We start from the raw sequence: 19,625 nt of genomic DNA on the forward strand, positions 1-19,625 counted from the left end.
GAGTTGCAACATCACAATGTTGAACTTATTTTCATACCCTAAGAGCTACAATGCAGAACGAAAAACCAATGTTCATAGTTAAGTATGCAGGCTGTCATACTGTTATACTGGCATGCCAGTATAACAGAGCTTTGATATTGTTCATAAATACTGTAGATGTTCAGTTTAGGCCTGCTATGCGTTGAGCAGAGAAGTTCCTGTTACATCGAAGAGTAGCAGGATCATTGTATATAGTAGCAGGAGCAGTGAGTGCATAGGGGCAAAACATGATATACGTATTCAATGCATGCATGGAATTCATGCATTGTATATATGAAGTTCTTCCAGGCAGCGTAGTGGCAGAACTTGATATATACAATGCATGCATTAAATATATTGTATATATAATTGTAAAGGCAGCAAGTTTGCTGGTCAGAACATGAAATTTAACGTAGCGTACTTGCTACAAGTCTGTTGATCCGTGGGCTATTAACTCCAAAAAGCAAATACTAATGTATAATCTCTTAGCACAATAAGACACCTCATATTCATTTACTTCTTTGTGAAAATAAGCCATTCCGATGCCCTCAATTTTAAGATGATGTAAAAGATTATGCAAAGCATATTATGTTGTACTATATATGACAAAATGTACGCCTATTGAGGCTCTTTTTAAACTTTTCATGGGCTCTGAAATAAAATTTTCAAAAATTGCTCGTGCTATGCTTTTCTTTGTTGTGTCCTTTTAGTTTTTAATTTTGGTTTTGATTCTGTAATGTTTCTCTAATTAAAAAAAAAACTTGGCGTGTAGAAATATATGATTTTAGATAAAAATACCCAAATTATTGCTCAACATGAAAGTAGATAGTTGCCAGCTTGTTTCCACTGTTGAAGTTTTCAGACATTCCCACCAAGGACCTTCACAAAGACGTTTGGTAATTCTTGCTCTACACAATAATGGTGGAATGTCAAATTTCAAGCGCAAGATGATCTCAGTCAACAACCAATAGTTACTTCCTGTTTGACATAGTTTAGATATGACTTACTTTTCTTAATTGACAAGTTGAATATAATAATTATGTTATAAATACTCAATGAACTATTCGTAGACATAGAAAAAATATACAACAAAACCCAAGCATGATAATATAGTGGGAGTTATCCGACTCCCATGAGAATTCCAGCTCAACTAAAGCACACGTAGCTATGAAAATAAGCACAAGTTGGACTACTCTGAATGAAATGGTATAAAGTTAATACTGGTAATACGATGAAGAGATGGCTCTGTGCCTGAATCTAATGCCTTCCACTACATACTCAGTGTTAACTAGTAGGTTGTTATATCTGTTAACAGTTATCTTAACAGATGTTAATATAACTGTTGACAGAGACAGTAAATAAAATAATAGTATATGACAGACACAGACAACGTAACGAGACAGAAAAACATCAAAATGGAAATGAAGAATACGCTGAATGTTTTATTGCTTGATGATTTCAATATAGGTCATGGGGACACGACCTTGTTGGCCTCCTCGTTCTGCCATCACCCAATCAGAGTCATCCGTGGACCAGACAGTTATAATCTAAAAATATCATCATACATCTCAACATTTTAAAAAAGGGACGACAATGTGGGGGGTGTAAAGAAGCCCCTCCAACTGTAACCAAATTAGCGGTGTTTATGCTTTTACTTTGTTTGCCCAGTTAAACAATAAACATAGCCAGCAAGTATGATCAAAATGAGTGCAAAGGTCAAGAGCAGAAAGGCACATGTTACGATGCTTCCATCTTTTTCTATAAACGAGCAGACTACATCAAAACAGGAAAAAATACTTGTAAAAATATATCAGAACATTTTCAATGCACAAACCTAAATAAATAAAAAAAATCCGTTAGAGCAATGTGAGAAGTGAAAACATCAACTCTTTCGCTACCGTAAGCCAACGTATCGGCTTTCGTGCTAATAGAAGTACAGACCGCAGGCCGATGTATCGGCTTATCAATAGGGTTTCACTTTTCTTTTCATTACGAAACCTTCACATTAGCTAGGCCAATTAAACTTTGTCTCCAATAAAACCACCTTGTTGCCAATCACGTGCTACAATATCAAATTTTTTTGCTACACAATTCCATTTCTAATCATTTTTCAAAACGGGAAAACCAGATCGTTATCCTCATGGCAATAACAAACACAACACGTTCTTTCAATGCAAAGGAAGCGTCAGAAATTTTGCGAGAGTGAGATTCACTAAACAATTTTCTATTTATCTCGTAAATAATTTTGTTCTGAATAAGATGCATTCTACAGTGAAAAAATATCTGCATTTATTTCCGAGATATTTCATAAATACTAGCGGTATATCGATTTTTCAAAAATCGGTTAGAATTAATTTGGTAAGAATAGCGAATTTAGCGAGGTAGTGAAAGAGTTGATCAGAGTTTGATACAAGTGTTTGATATAGCTCTCACCTAGCATATCTGTTACTGACTAATGGTTCTTAGTCCATATCTAGTTCGTGATTTCAACAGTTTTTATTAGAATAACACCTGAATATTCAAGGTTTCATGATTTTGTTAGATAAGATATCTCACATGCCTGGGAGTTTTTCAAGGAGAATGATGGAGTCTGTGTTTTGTATGTAACTAACTAGTTACTCATTTCAGAACTTTAATATTAAATATTGAATCAGGAGAGAATTACTCCTCGAAATCTCCATAAAATCCATAATGAAATCAAGGAGACATTAAACTGTTAGTAAAAAACAATTGCAACGGGGAGGGGCTGACAACACAAAAGGCGGATATTACAGAGAAAGTGAAGACAACTCTTTATGAAAAGGTGATTGTCGGAGTGGCACAACTAATCTAAAGCAGAAACAAATAGTAATTGCATAAAGAAGGTAGAAGCAGAATAGGTCAGGCATTTGCTATATACCAACTACACAGCAGTAAAATCAGTGGAAAGAAGTATAACAGGAAGCATGACCACAGAGAAATGTGCAGTTTGAAAAGAAGGTGACAGCTGCCAAACCTACACCAGTATCAAATCAATAGATGACAAACTCTCTCTAGTTGATAAATTTATGCGCTGACAAAAGTTATCACTCACATACGAGGTCTGATCCAAAAGTTCCCGGAATGGAGTTGTATACTCGTGCATATTCACACGATGGAAAAACCCATTGCAGGGTTGACTGGGAAACACCTCTGGAGTGTTGTCACAAAATTTCAGGTTGCTATGACAATGCGTTCTCATGTGAGCTAACGATATGTCAAGGTCTGTCTGGTGCTTCCGTCTTTTTAAAAGAAAATTTATCGTCAGGTCTAATAAACCAGAACAGCGCATTTGCATTAAATTTTGTGTGAAACTAGGAAAAACAAGGATATTACGACCTTTAAAATAAAGTTTTGATCATTCTTGAAAGCTTCCTTAAAATCGTTGCAAGCGTGCATCCTGAGCTCGTTTTGGTCATCAGTCAGCAAGCTTGGCACGAACTTTGCTGCGACTTGTTTAATTTGTTAAAAATTGTTTAAATTGTCAGTTAACATTTTTTGAACAGTTCCAAAATTAAGTCCAGTCTCTCAAGATATCTCTAAGGGTTAAACGTCGACCTGGCATGACTAGTGACCTCACACTGTCAATTTACGAGCAGGTTCTTGCCGACGCTGGTCTGCCAGACCTCGCATCATCTTCAGTGCTGTCTTTACCTTCACAAAAACGTTTGTACCACTGAAAACTTTGTTTTTTATAGACCAGCATCTTCAAAAGCAATAGTTAACATTTCAACTGTCTGAGTACTTGTTTTCCCTAATTTTTCACAAAATTTAATGCAAATACGCTGTTCCGATTGATTAGGCATGACGATAAATTTGTTAAAAAAAAGACGGAAGCACCGGACAGACCTTGACATATCGTTAGCTCACATGAGCATGCATTGTCATAGCAACCTGAAATTTTGTGACAACACTCCAGAGGTGTTTCCCAGCCAACCCTGCAATGGGTTTTTCCATCGTGTGAATATGCACGAGTATACAACTCCATTCCGGGAACTTTTGGATCAGACCTCATAATCTATGTTTTCACAGATTTTGGAATGTACTTTTATGTCACCTTTGTTTTAATTGGCTAAACATATTAGTTAACCAATTTTAAATTCTCATTATACCAAGATCAAACAAGAAATAATAAAAGAATACACTAATCTATCAAAATAAACCAACATTCACTGCTTCATCCACCGCATGGAAAAACTCAAATTCAAAAAAGCTCTAGCACCCAACCAACAGTACAGATCAATTTAGCCTCAGATCACCTGATCAGCAGAGAGACTGAGTTCTTCAGATTTACTAGCTTCATAGTCATAGAGAACTTTGGCCCTCTGAGTGACAGGCTCATCTCTAAGAGAGGCAAAGCCTCCTTTTGCTGGGGTAGGTTTGGTGTGGGTTAGAAGTGCGGGACTAGCAAAAGTGCTGGTTTCTCGAGGACCAGTGCCACCACCGACAATGCTAGCATTGTTACTGTAAAACGATCACAGGATAAGGATGGTGTATTACACGTCCTCTATCACTATGTTTCCATGACGCGGATAATTCGCAAGTTTGGACCATCCGCAGGATAAAATGGAAAAAATCAGCAAATCAAGCGAGTCTAGTTAATCGCAAATTTTTATCGAATGTTTTATGTTTGCTAAGGATGAAAATGGCACTTGCGCATGCCGTGAAAGAAGATGCAGCACAAACCAGTTATTCCATTTTAACCAGTTTTCGCATCATGGAAACATAGTGCATAGGAACGGAAAGAGTTAGCCTTACTGGGTGGTCTTCTGTGATCAGCTTTGATCACTTCCCCTCCAGAAAATACCTGAGAGCCATTAAAATTAACTGTTCAAAAATATAATTGGCAAATCAGAACGCTTTCTTGCATTAACCTATCAAAATGTTAACTTTTCAGGCACCAGTGCTTTAGAAAAACTAAACTTTAGCTACAAGAGGGGACAGCTAGAAGACTACCCATCAGAGTTACAAAGCGCGCTATAAAAATGGGGCAGACTAGTCAGCGGCTTTTACCTCATCAGAAATTAGTGACAGTTCATTGTCATCGGAGGCAAAATAATCGTACAAGACCTTAGCCCGCCCCTTGCTGCCTTCAGCTTGCGTTGATAACTTATGGCTAGGCTGAGCGCTAAGGGTAGCGGAAGGACTGCTTGTATCTCTATAAAATGCTGCCACATGAGGATTCAAGTCCGTGTAACTGTCAAGACACGATAGTGCAGCTAGCGGAAAGATTACGAGGCAATATCTCAAGTACAAGTAAATGACACCTGAACTCTTTCGCTACCAAATTAATTCCTTAACTGTGGCATAATTTAAATATTCGGTAAAACCTAATATTTGACAAGGTCGTGTATAAATTATCATAACTTTTGAATCACACGGTCTATAAAAAATGCTTGATACCAAATCAATCAGCATGAAACTCTACATCTGCTGATGCCATAACAAATACCGCAATGTTTGCCAGAATGAGCTGGTACACTTTTCAGCCATTCTCGCTATCACCGTTGGCATGTCCGAGTCGGACGATTTATCAATATTATTGCAGCTTATAGCATTATCATTACTGATAAAGATGAAAATAATCACTCTAGGTAGTACTACTGTTCAATAAAAATCCTCCACAGTTCATTGATCTAAAATTAGTAAACATTTGTAGCTGTAATGCGTCTGACACATCTAGCGATTTGCTAAGAAAATTCATTAAAAAATTTTGCTAAGCGAAACTACACCAAGCTAACATATTTTTATTGGCTCAATGTATGCAGATAATCTTTTCTTTTCATTTAAGTACAGTTACAATAGGCTAATTAATTAACTCATCAATAACCAGAAACAATTTGTCCAAAAGCCTACTAAACGCCTGCTACTACTCCTATGCAAACGCTTTGCCAAGCAGTGCTGCGCTGCTCATGGTAGCGAAAGAGTTAGAGAACTTTACAGCCGGAAAGAAAGACAACAAGACTTACTGTGCAAAACAATATTCATCTTACTGCGCAAGAGACCACAAAGCTTAATCAGTAGAACAACACAAACTTATCTGAACTGTCTCAAGCATTCTTTATTCTTTGGTCCCTAATATTTGAAAACTAATGATGCTATCTGATCCTAGACTATATTTCTAAAAAAATCTATAAATCTAAACTTTATTGCGGATCCAATGATGTTTCAACAAGCAAAAAATATGCAAAACGTGCAAAAACATCTCAAAATGCCTCAACCTCAAGAACAAAAAGATCTAGCCGGTTCGTATCAAAGTTGCACTTGCACAAAATTTTAGTAGATTTTATCAGAAAGTATTGGGTATTTTTTATCATTTGCGATGGCTTTTGATGTTTTAGGTGATCTGTTAGAATGATTCAAAATTAGAATTGACAAAGCTTGATGGTGGTTTCAATGCTTGGTGCTTTCTCGTACAAACACATTCTCGTAACGCAAACAAATATTTAGCAGGCAAAAAATTTGGAAAACACGAGACAACTAAAATAAACAGTTCATTATAAACCATAAAGTATGATTATAAACAATTTTGGGATTCTTGGAAAATTTAAAAACTAAATGGAATTGTGCAAACAAAATAAACAACTAACATAAGTTAACAAAATAACAAGTAAATTGTCACAACTTTCATTAACCCTTTCACTGCCCTACGCGAATTTATGCGAAATCTATGATCGACTGCCATAGACGCATCTTTGCAAAATTTACGTAGTAAATTTTGCAAAAATTTACGTAGATTGCGTAGTAACTGAATATTAATGATTCGTGACAACATAACCAATGATCATTATTATTTTTAAGGTGTTGAGAGTGTGTTCAAACATTTCTCTGAAAAATTAGTCAATAGTTGCGAAGCAAATTATAATCTTTGATCAGGAAATTCCCAGACATAATGAACACTTTCTTTTCTGATGATCAAATTTTAAAGTTGTAATATGACTTCCGCAAGTACCTCCCGTGTTAAAAAACGGATAGCTTTTGTTGCTAACATTATAGCCAATGCATAATTAATTATCTATACTCAGATAATGAAAGTAGCAGTGCTGACTCTGATGGTGGTGAAAGTAATAGTCCTGTATAAGCAAGGGACATTGTAGAGGATCGTTATAGCTTCGTAGCGGTCACATAGCTTTGGCAATGCACATAACAAATACATTGAATTTTTTGCATAGCTCTGTTTGTTAACATGTTAGCAACATGAAATATATAACAAAAATATTGTAGATAGGGTTTGAAATTTTAAAAGTTTTTACATATCATGCAACAAAATCAGCAATTTTCAGTAAAATGGCTGACAGTAGGCCGAAAGCTAAATTTGTACATGGGTGACATGGCTGGCAGTGAAAGGGTTAAGCGGCTTCAAGAGACAGTCAAACATCAACAAATGATCACATTTAAGTGTATGATCATTTTTAACAGTAAGGTTGAAGCAAATATTTGGGTTTGAACCCTTTTAAGGTAATTTCTAACACATAACGACTGAAAATTGCTAACATTGCAATTTTGTAGATAAAAAAATAGCTGTTAGAAATTGAAAATAAAATGCAAAATTTAAAAAAGTATATAAATTTAGTTAATTTAGATTATGGCCATGTAAGTAAGGGCAAGTTACTCTGCAAATTTCTGTCACTCAACATCCTAATCTACGCATTGCTGAATACAAACTTCTGTTTACCTGTTGCCATGGTATTTTACCTGTTGCCATGGTATTTTACCTGTTGCCATGGTATTTTACCTGTTGCTATGGTATTTTACCTGTCGCTATGGTATTTTACCTGTTGCTATGGTATTTTACCTGTTGCTATGGTATTTTACCTGTCGCTATGGTATTTTACCTGTTGCTATGGTATTTACCGTTTATTACTGAATTTAGTTCTTGGATAGAATTTAAGTTTGACATGGATTTCCAAGATGGCTGTTTCAGTGGTGTATATAATTATTTCAAACATTTTGAGCTCTATATTGTATTTTACAGGACTTAATGTATTCGTAAAATAACATCTGTTCCAAAATAAGACGGTTTTGAGATATGAATCAAGTAAGTTCATATGTTGATGTTTGACTGTATAAATAAAGATACATAAAACAACAAACATGCTCTGATAGACAAGATCGCAAGATCACAGGCAGACATTTTATAGAAAAGGTCATAGAAATGTATTAATCAAAACGTTTACCTGCCGAGCTCTCGCTGAAGGTCCTGCATATATTGGTGGCAGCTGGCATAGTAGGAAGCCTGTGCTTCCACAAATTCATTCAAGCACTTGGTGTGGTGAGCATGAGTTGTGCTAATTCCTGTAACAAGTAATGAAACATGACATTGAGTTCTACGCCTGAGGCAATGTGGGCTCAACAGAAATACAAACGTTTTACTCTATCAACATATCCAGAGCTTTCTTTACTCTCTGGTACCTTTGTGGTCAAACAACGTAATAATGCTTCACACAAAAAACTGCCTTCCTGGCAGCTGATTGAGAGGTCAGTAGCACTTGCTTATCAAAGAAACGAGCACAAAACTTTTCGTTAAAAACTAGTTCATACTATATTTCGGGGAGTGATTTATTTATCATTTATCTTATTTATCTACTTAGTTATTTATTTTATTATTATTTTATATTATTTATTTATTTTATTTATATTTATCATTTATCAGTGATTTATTTGTCAATTATGTACACTGTGAACTGCTGGCATCACCAAGGCAAAGCGAATATGTCGGGAAAGATTGCAGCTGCCAAACTTTCCCGATAGTTCAATGAACATACATGACAGCCGGTGCAATGTGCACTACATTGGCAATGGTGCTTGGCTATCGCAGATTGCTTGGTCTATATTTCCTTTCAGAGTTTCAGTATTTTTCGAACGTTTGCGAATTATATACATTTCATCGTTTTCATGACCACACTATATAATGAGAACAGTATGCCACAGACTATTTGCTGATGTAAACATAGATGGGTTTGTGATGTGAAACTTGTTATTACAGACGATCACCAAAGTATTGTGCGATTAACACCAGCATATGGTGACCTAGTTTGAACCAGGGACTAGCGTCGTTACTAATGCAAGTGATATACATATTTGTTGAGCTCCAAGCAATAACTTCGGTGTAAATCCGTTGTCAAAGATGGAAGCACAGTTTTGTTTACTGTTGCTCGGCAACAAGGCCCAGCATACAGCGATACTGTGACATACTGTGTGACATACAGTGATATAATGTGAACCAGACCTCGAATATTAACTTGCACAAAATTTTAGTAGATTTTACCAAAAAGTATCGATATTTTTTAAACATTTGCCATTGTTTTCGATGCTTGAGGTGATCTGACTGCCAGGATGTTCCCAAATTAAAAACGATAAAACTTGATTGTGATTAAAACGCTCAGAATAACTGTGTTCATGCATGTTCATTGTTTTTAAGTGATAAATCGACGGTCTCATAGGCTTCAGGTACTTATATGTTTACAATTTGGAAGAAAAAGCCCAACAACTTCTAACCAACTTAAATTATTTTTTAAATTATTTGAAATATCTATAGAAATGCATCTGAAGCTATATTTAAGGTTTCGTGTTAATACTACTACTAATAATAATAATACTAATAATACGTATTAATAATCAAATACAGCAAATTGAGCAATATAAATTAAATTGAACAAATACAAAATAAATAAAATAAACAAAATAAATAAAGGCGCATAACACTGGAACTCAAACGTGACAGTTGAGGTCATAATGAGATGGGACAGGAAACACAATGACTGACATCATTTTTGGACATATTTTTCTTATAAAGGTTTTAATCGTGATCAAGATTTGTCGATTTTAATATTGAAACATCCTGGCATCCCAAGCAAAGAAACCAATCCTGTTTCTCGACTGCTTCATAAGAACTTATGAAATTTTTTACGATTGGTCATGAAATTATTGACATTAGAAAAATTATTTAAAAATATTTTGCATTTTCCTGTTTCTCTTTGTGTTAGGCTAATTATTGTTATTTATTAACAAGCATTAAATGACAAAAACTCATCAATATACGAAGCTTGCTGTCGATATTATTAGCCCAGGTGAAACATCAATAAAAAATAAAAAACGATGTTGAATCATATTATATTTGTTCGCTGAATTAGTCATAATCATTGTTATAACCAGTTATAACGTGTCAAACTTCATTAGTAAAGAGAAGAGTTGAAGTGTCAAGTTCTAATGATTATTGTGACACATCAGGTGATAAGGTTTGCTATTAGTCGGACCTCCCACTAACAAGGGACCATCTAGAAAGGAGCTTGTAGTACCTTCTAGTAACAACTTAGTAGTCTCTGTCTGTCTATCAAACTCCAGCTGAGCCTGCTTGACCTCTGCTTCTGCCTGCAAAAGTAACGAGGAAGGATACTAGCGAAGTGCAGATAATTCTAAAATTCTCAAAAAAGATTATGTGTTTACATAAATGTATGTAGTCGTATGTCTTTAAATTTTGAGGCGTACTCAATGAGAATCCGAAATCGCGTACACAATCGTGTACTCTCTACGTGAATAAAATCCAAAAAACACCTTAAGGCCACTTGATTAAAAATAGCGCGAGTATTGCCACTTAAAAAATTTATTATACTGCGACAGTTTTTACTGTCACTGTTTTACCTTTTTACTGAAACAATATTCTTGTCAAGCAGAAAGCTAGCACTGGTCTCATCCCAAAGGTTGTTATCAATCAAACCTCTTAATTACTATCAGCCCTAGTAAGGGATATCAAAATCAACCCCTCATCGTAAGCTTAATAGTAAGACACAAATTTTTGAGCGTGTCTAACAGTAATAAATTTTTTTGTTACGATTAATTTGAAAGCGAACAGTTTCACAAAGACTAGTTATAGTCATATGTTCATACTTTTTAACCTATCAGCAATCAGACAACTGTTGTCTGCTGACAGTGGGACCATTTGGATTTTATTCAATTTAGTAAACACCGTATTTTAGCCTTTTCTGATTAATAATCCCTAGAGGTTTGTTAAATAGTATGACAACATTTTAGTATTTTTATGCGAAAATTAATGTGTTTTTATGTTTCTTTTAAAAAATTGTAAAAGTTTGCATATATTGTGTGTCCCCAAGTCTAATAACTTATGTTTTACCAATCTGTTAATAAAGTTTCAGTAGGTATATATTTGATGTAATACATCATTTAATAGGGAGTAGGATAGAACATTGTTAGTATTGCTAATACACATTTAAAAAAGTTATAAGCACTACTATTTAAAACTTAGAAATAAAACAAAAAATACATAACTAGGCAAGCTGCTAAAATAATTAGTGTATTTCAAAGTAGGAATGTTAAATTTTAAATAATTATTGTATTTCAAAGTAGGAAGTAACAATTCGGAAAGCTCGAAGAGACAACATACCACTTGTTTATACTCTACCAAATTAGTAACAAAAACCTAAAATTCTCTCAACAGGTACAACAAATCGTTGGAAGAAAGATGACAACAATGTACAACATCAAACTTATATAGAAAGCTACCAACTATCCACAAAGAGTCGCAAATCTAACAACTAGCCCGTTGACAAACTGCAAGTGCTGGTAAACACAATTAAAAATTGTCTGCCCTAAAACCACGTCATTCGTTAGTAAGAGAAAGCGACCCATAAAGTGTGATCTGGTGCGAATCAATGCCGGAATTAATCTAATCTCTATTTCCTACTTCCAAACTCACAAGTACGCTGGCTGTACCGTGAGCCGTGATAGATCATCATGTGTAATAACTATGCGCACAATTATTCCGCAACACAGTAAAGGCTGGTTCACACTATGTCGCCGTATCTCGGCGTTGATGCAACAATACTTCGGTGATTGTCGATGATGACAATAATCACACTAGCACAAAGCCATCCGCGTTTGTATCAGGGAACAGTCGTCGACATTACGTTCTCATATATAACGCGGTCACTGGAGCGTCAGCGATGGGCGTGGCCTAATTAATAACGGACTATTGAGACGCGCGTAAACATTCGCGTTTCGGTTTAGTAGCAAAAGCTAGTACCACGCGCATCGAGTGATCACTTTTGTTGAAGATGAATAGAAAATTAAAACAAAGAAAAGTACTTGTCTTAGCATTGCTCAGACGAAGCAACCGACTTAGACAACAGCAGCAGCAAAGCTTTAAACCTGAAAGAGGCATAAAAGAAGATGGTGGGTGCGTCCAGCCTAGAAGAGAAGAAGTAAAGAAGGACAATTTAACACACTCTATTATACATTGCGCAATGAGAACTGTGAAATGTTTTTTTCGGTGAGTAAATATACATAGGCCTTACGAGAATATTTTCATAAACTTTTCATAAACAAAACGAGTCAGTATAAAAATGTTGTCGTGTGTCTCTGGTTCCTGCTAGTCCAACGAGTGTAATACAGTCCTGCAGCAACTATCATAAACAGAAACCACGCTATATGCGATCGCGAATTGTCTTCGCCGAAATGGTTCACATTACACGTGCTGTCGTCGATGCTCCGCGAACTATCGGGAAAGTTTGACAGCTGCAAACTTTCCCGACGTGTCCGCGATGCTTCGTCGATGCCATCAATTCACGGTTCACATAATCGGCGATGAACGCCGAAAGGGAAACGCCGAGATACGGCGATATAGTGTGAACCGGCCTTAAGGTAGTCGAGTGGCTCAGATGGTAGCATGAAAGTAGCTGAATATCTAGGTTCAGATCCAGTGAGGTTCAATCTTTTTTCCTAACACTTTCAGCTTGGTTTCAAACAGACGTACAGACAGACATGGCTCTTATTTATAGTAAAGATTCTTAGTTGATAACAAATAAAAAGATGCAAGTCGTTCATCAGATCTCATTGAGCCTTACATCACTGCAACTGAGAAAAATAATGGAAACTGATGCAGCGAAACCGAAGGACAATAGAATATACAAACATAGAATAATAGAATATATAAAAACATAAAAAGCGGTTGTCATGACAACATAGCAAAGCCAAGCAAAATTGTGTGTCTTTGAAGAAAGCGAGAAGAACAAATGATACTAATATACCTAACCTTGTGAACTGACTCCTGAAACAGAAGGTGAGAAGTTGCAGATCTTAAAGATCAGAACTAGACCATTAACAACACTGACGGTACATTTTATGTGAACCGGAAACAGGTAAACCTTCGCACCCAGCGACTCATGCTGGAATATATTGAAAATGGCATTTACAGGAAAAATGCGTTTATACATCTATATATGATGCAGAACTGCTATATTCATAGAGCAATATCCATTAAGAATGTGAAATAAAATATTTATTATAACAAAAAGCCAAAGGAATAATTAATCAAATTTATTTTATTAGCACTGAGTATTTGTTTTGTCGCATATGTTTAAAATTTTCAAAAAATATGCAGCTTAAACAGTGGCTTTCAGCATGATATACGTAATAAGGATGGAAATAAAATATTTATATTAATAATATTAATTAGTGTTTTCCACAAAATATTTCCACATTATTTAGTCAATTTCATCCGAGCTTAACACGAACACGCGTTGAGACTTCAGCCATGTTGCTAAAAATATTAGGTTTCAAAACTCCATCTGGTTCCTAGAACAACGGCATGATTGTTAATTATAACAAACGAGTGAATAATTTTATAGTTTCTCACATTTTTTACAACTTTAGCGATCTTATTATTGGAATCTTAAAAAACCACCTGCTGACATCTAATTGAACATGAAATAAATCCCAGGCATAGCCAGGCCTACTGCTAGTTTAACAGAACCGTTAACATTTCTAAAGAACTCAAAATCTGGGCTAAGGAGACCAGAAAATGAAAGAAACGAAATGATTAAGTTTGTGTGAGAAATGAGTTTTCAATTTAGCCTTCAGCTCACATGATTGGAGAGTTCACTTTCCAAGGACATGGACTTGATTTAAGAATTTACTTTGCAAGGACAAGCGATGTGATGATTACAAGGCCAAACGAAAATTGAAGAGTCTTACTTGCATAAAGGGTGGACAGCATCAACTTTGTAATAAGGCTTTTACAATTTCCCTAGCTTGGTTAGGACAAAAAAAGAATTTGGTTTCTATTCAATTCTACACGGTAAACTATTTCAATGCAATTACAAAAACAGCATTTACAGAGTAATAAAGAGTATTCTTCACATATACAAAGAGTAACGCAAAAGTGGATAAGAACAAATAGCTTATTTTCTATTTCAAATCTAAAGACCGCAATCGAAAATTTATACTTTAAAAACATTTAAATTTGCAACTTTTCATTTTCAATTGGTTGACCTCATGACATTTTTAATGAAATAACAGGTAAACTTATTATTCCATCCAGTGGGCCCTTTTGTCGACTTATACTTATATCTTTTCTAATTGCAACTGAAAATAAATCAAATGCGGCAGTTGATGACATTCAAGGAATGATAACTTCACAGCGTGACATATTATCTGCAATACTATCTCTGTTTCTATCAACAAGTTTCCATAAACCCCATATATTACACACCCCTCTCCCCTCATATGACCCCCCCCCCATATGATACACCCCACATATGACACACCTCCATATGGCCCACCCCCATATGACACATGTCCCACATGGCAATGCAATGACATCATGCAAACAGCAGTGTCACTCTCATTCTGTCGTAATTCAGTGTCACTGTTTGGAAGCGAAACACCCATGTTTTATCTTTGCCCCGAGAAAACGGCCTCAGCGACCAATGGCGTTGCACTTGTGCACATTGCATAGATCTTGGTTTCCTTAAAGATAGAACCTTCACACAAAGCGTTGCATCTATCGCCTTACGCTTTTCTATCGCGCCCTAAGACAAACATGATTTTTAGTCAGCCCAGCATAGCACTTAGGCACTGGCACACCCAGATGTCACCACACTTTCCATCGTTTTTTGACGTCATCACCCTGTGATGACATCACGAAGGGTGATGACGTCAAAAAGCCGAAAACATCACGTGACGTGGCGGCTTTTTCGTCCATGAAAAAGCCGCCATCTTTGTAGAAAACGATCATCATTCTCTTGATTAATAGTATTTTTCGGTGTTGTTTTGATACTAAAATAAAAAAATTTGCAAACAAAAGCATTGTTGCAATGATTAATTGCAGAAGCTTCGTGTTCTTAACGATAAAAGTTGTCCATAAAGATGGCCGACAACGATAAAATGACGTCACCAAAAAACGAAGGATTGCTATATAGAAACTTAGATGTGACAATTCTGGTGGCTGACTACACTGTAACAAGCTGCGATCATGATTTAATCTGCCACATTACCCAGCAACTTTGAGCACCAGTCTTACGTTGCGAAATGCTATCAAAGCGCATTAGTTTGGTTCATGAGCAACATAAATAAACCAACTAGCAATTTTATAATAATTTGCTCATACAATTTTTATGTAACTTAATGCTACAGTGATTTTTCTCATAATTTTCCAAACGCAGGTGTACGTTGAGTTTCATTGTATTCACGGGCTTATAACGATCATTTTAATTGTTAATCTTGTTGTTATTATTGTTAACTTTTTGTGTTTATTACTTATATTTTATAATTATATTGTTAGTGGTATTATTGATATTATCACTGTTACTAGTACTATCACATTTTGCTTTAGTATGTGAAACAATACAAGAAAGCCTTAACATGATATTATTAATATAGAAATTAAATTATTTTAGAATATAATATACCACCACCACGGTTACAATTCCCTGCGCCTAGTCAACCAGACTTGAGCACAACTTGTGGTGATAAGAAGCAGGCCAGGAGAACCTAGCAGCTAGTAAGCCAGTCTAGCTGATGAAAAGCAGGCAGACGAAAACTTAAACTTGTCTACTGGTTTTAGGCGTGCTACTCACTAATGTTTGGCCCTGATAGAAGAAGAGGCGAGTGCAGCAGAGAACTATATAGTACTTACACATATCATTTACCCTAGTTACACAAGCTTACGATAAGCAAAACCGATTGCAAGACGAGGGTACCCACACAAAACCATGGTGAGATGAACCAATACAAGATAAATCATACCTCTAGTTGCACGGGGGACATCTTGGACTATAACATACACATGTACATACAGATACTAAGAGCATCAAACAGACAGTATTAAATGTCTATTGAAAGAATGCAAACTACAGAATTTGATATTCTGGAATCTTAAGTTTCAGCTATGATACTGTTCGGCTCTAAAGTAACACAGACGGACAGTGCTTCTGCAGGCAACTTCAGTCAAATATACTGTTGACGTATGGCAGATCAGACGTACTACATAATGAAACCTCAAGAGCTTCGTTATACTCAAAATGAAGTGATTCACGATATATCAGGTATAAGGCATTTAAGCCTAATACAAATGTGGATGATAATCTTTCAATACCCCTGGCAACCTAAGAGAATTAATTCTCAGACTGATTTATACAAAGACTATACAACCCTAAGAACTTTCATCTCTAAGTTCCCTGAATCTGAACTAAACTAGACTCAACCCTAAAAACTTCGGTTTTCAAGTTAACTGAATCTGAACTAAACTCAACCCTAGAAACTTCCATTTTCAAGTTAACTGAATCTGAACTAAACAAGACTCAACCCTACGAACTTCCATTTCCAAGTTAACTGAACCTGAACTAAACTAGACTCAACCCTACGAACTTCCATCTCCAAGTTAACTGAATCTGAACTAAACTAGACTCAACCCTACGAACTTCCATCTCCAAGTTAACTGAATCTGAACTAAACTAAACTCAACCCTACGAACTTCCATCTCCAAGTTAACTGAACCTGAACTAAACTAAACTCAACCCTACGAACTTCCATTTCCAAGTTAACTGAACCTGAACTAAACTAGACTCAACCCTACGAACTTCCATTTCCAAGTTAACTGAACCTGAACTAAACTAGACTCAACCCTACGAACTTCCATCTCCAAGTTAACTGAATCTGAACTAAACTAGACTCAACCCTACGAACTTCCATCTCCAAGTTAACTGAATCTGAACTAAACTAAACTCAACCCTACGAACTTCCATCTCCAAGTTAACTGAACCTGAACTAAACTAAACTCAACCCTACGAACTTCCATTTCCAAGTTAACTGAACCTGAACTAAACTAGACTCAACCCTACGAACTTCCATCTCCAAGTTAACTGAATCTGAACTAAACTAGACTCAACCCTACGAACTTCCATCTCCAAGTTAACTGAATCTGAACTAAACTAGACTCAACCCTACGAACTTCCATCTCCAAGTTAACTGAATCTGAACTAAACTAAACTCAACCCTAAGAACTTCCATCTCCAAGTTAACTGAACCTGAACTAAACTAAACTCAACCCTACGAACTTCCATCTCCAAGTTAACTGAACCTGAACTAAACTAGACTCAACCCTAGGAACTTCCATCTCCAAGTTAACTGAATCTGAACTAAACTAAACTCAACCCTACGAACTTCCATCTCCAAGTTAACTGAATCTGAACTAAACTAGACTCAACCCTACGAACTTCCATCTCCAAGTTAACTGAATCTGAACTAAACTAAACTCAACCCTACGAACTTCCATCTCCAAGTTAACTGAATCTGAACTAAACTAGACTCAACCCTAGGAACTTCGATCTCCAAGTTAACTGAACCTGAACTAAACAAGACTCAACCCTATGAACTTCCATCTCCAAGTTAACTGAATCTGAACTAAACTAGACTCAACCCTACGAACTTCCATCTCCAAGTTAACTGAATCTGAACTAAACTAAACTCAACCCTACGAACTTCCATCTCCAAGTTAACTGAATCTGAACTAAACTAGACTCAACCCTAGGAACTTCGATCTCCAAGTTAACTGAACCTGAACTAAACAAGACTCAACCCTATGAACTTCCATCTCCAAGTTAACTGAACCTGAACTAAACTAGACTCAACCCTATGAACTTCCATCTCCAAGTTACTGACCTCAGACTTGGCTTTCTCATTTTTCGCTTTCTTCATCTTCCCTTTAGCTGCATCCAAGTCTAACCTTTTCATCTCAAGAGCCTTCCTTTCTCGCTACACATAACATAACAGCGTGAGCATTTTCAAGGATTAAAAATCATATGCGAGTAATCATGGCAACAGGACATCATAAGATGCTAATATCAATCTCACAATCAATGTAACAGTCAAACGAGACAAGCAGGTCCAATAATGGAGTATCCACTATTATCATCATTGTTACGTCTGTTATGAAAATTTTACAAGTCCCTAGCCACTAATAAAATTGTAAAAGATTCATATGAAATACATGGAACCTTTGACAATTGAAAAGCCTAGTGCTAAAAGAACTTAGGCCCTAATTTTGGCCAACTGCAGATTTCACTGTAGAATGTTGAAGCATACACACCTAAATTTAACAGCACCAAAAATAAGCATGAAAAAGTAAATAAATCTTGTATAAATTGCAAAGGTAAACCAAATTTACTATACTGATGCACTAAAAGTACTCTAAGTACATGAGCAGCCAATCAGATTGAGGCTATTGGGTCATGTGATCACACAGCTTTGTTCAGAGTATTCACCAATGGCTGAGCAAGTAGATGAAGCTGCTATTCCTGAACTCCTAACTTTTAGTGCTAAAAAGGGCTAGTAACTCATCTGAATGGGCTAGAATGGGAATGTTTTATCATACAGGCTTTTAGTCTGACAATGCTGTTCTTTACATCTACTGTTCACCTAATCATTCTCATTGTCATCATACATGAATTAAGTGTGTTAATCATTTGAAAAACTCAAGTCCATAGAAACGTCTCAGCTTTTTGCAATCCAATAGTACAAAGAGATTTAAGGAACTTACAATGTGAATATAGTGACAGTTATAAGCCTGATAACGCAGGTAAAGGGTGCCTATCGACCTTTCTCTGATTTCACGACAAGTTTCTAACTTTAACATTGCTTTTCTGCAGTAGGCCATTTTGTGACTTGAGAACTTTTAGCACAGGGCTCTTCAATTACATTTCTCTAATTGTAAATGTTAGCAAAAAGGCTAACTCGCTTTATCATAGTAACATAACAAAGCTGTTTCTACTACAGTAGACGCTCCTACAACGTAAATAATCCGTTCCAGGAACGTTTACGCTATAAGGAATGTATGTTATAAGAACAGTAAAATACATGGAATTGTCTAATCCGTTCCAGGAGCTTTTCAAACTCACCCCTTTGGCCATGCAAAAAAGAAAAAAATTACTCGACTCTTCTAATTTGTGGACTGCACCGTAACTGCAGAATTATTGGTTTGCATCAAAAACTTCTTTTTTCATGATCAATCTCACTGGTTTTATAGACCATTTACAACAAGTTGACAGGGACTGCACATTTTTGACGTTCATTTACAGCGATTTACTTATTTTTCTAAACAGCCAAGTTTATTCTGCAAAGTAAAACTAATAACAAATATTTTGTACGTCTAAAATAGAGCAAAACAACAAAAAAATTTACTATAAAAAGCAGTTCTACCTGTTCGTCGTCTATCACTATCCAGGGGTCAAGGTTAGAATCAAGATAATTTTCGATGATTCTCCAACTCGTGACATTAAGACTGGTAGACCGACGCT

The 19,625-nt window shown here is 35.9% G+C and overlaps 1 protein-coding gene across 5 annotated transcripts in view; it reads right to left on the minus strand.

Moving 5' to 3' along the window:
- Window positions 1-1,268: 1,268 nt before the first annotated feature.
- LOC137409997 (endophilin-B1-like) overlaps window positions 1,269-19,625 on the minus strand; it is a 32,330-nt gene continuing 13,973 nt past the window's right edge. The window contains exons 6-12 of one of the 5 annotated variants that reach the window (XM_068095626.1): window positions 17,992-18,084; window positions 16,078-16,104; window positions 13,085-13,099; window positions 10,335-10,407; window positions 8,214-8,331; window positions 5,050-5,233; window positions 1,269-1,565 (exon numbers count right to left, since the gene is read on the minus strand). In XM_068095626.1, coding sequence (XP_067951727.1) covers window positions 1,461-1,565; window positions 5,050-5,233; window positions 8,214-8,331; window positions 10,335-10,407; window positions 13,085-13,099; window positions 16,078-16,104; window positions 17,992-18,084 — 615 coding nt within the window. In that variant the 3' untranslated portion in view covers window positions 1,269-1,460. Of the gene's footprint in view, window positions 1,566-4,295; window positions 4,501-5,049; window positions 5,234-8,213; window positions 8,332-10,334; window positions 10,408-13,084; window positions 13,100-16,077; window positions 16,105-17,991; window positions 18,085-19,625 lie in introns of all 5 variants that reach the window. The other 4 variants (XM_068095624.1, XM_068095628.1, XM_068095625.1 and 1 more) reach the window with 4 other exon arrangements.

This window comes from Watersipora subatra, unplaced genomic scaffold (genome assembly GCF_963576615.1).
Source record: "Watersipora subatra unplaced genomic scaffold, tzWatSuba1.1 SCAFFOLD_35, whole genome shotgun sequence".
Taxonomy (NCBI): Eukaryota; Metazoa; Bryozoa; class Gymnolaemata; order Cheilostomatida; family Watersiporidae; genus Watersipora; species Watersipora subatra.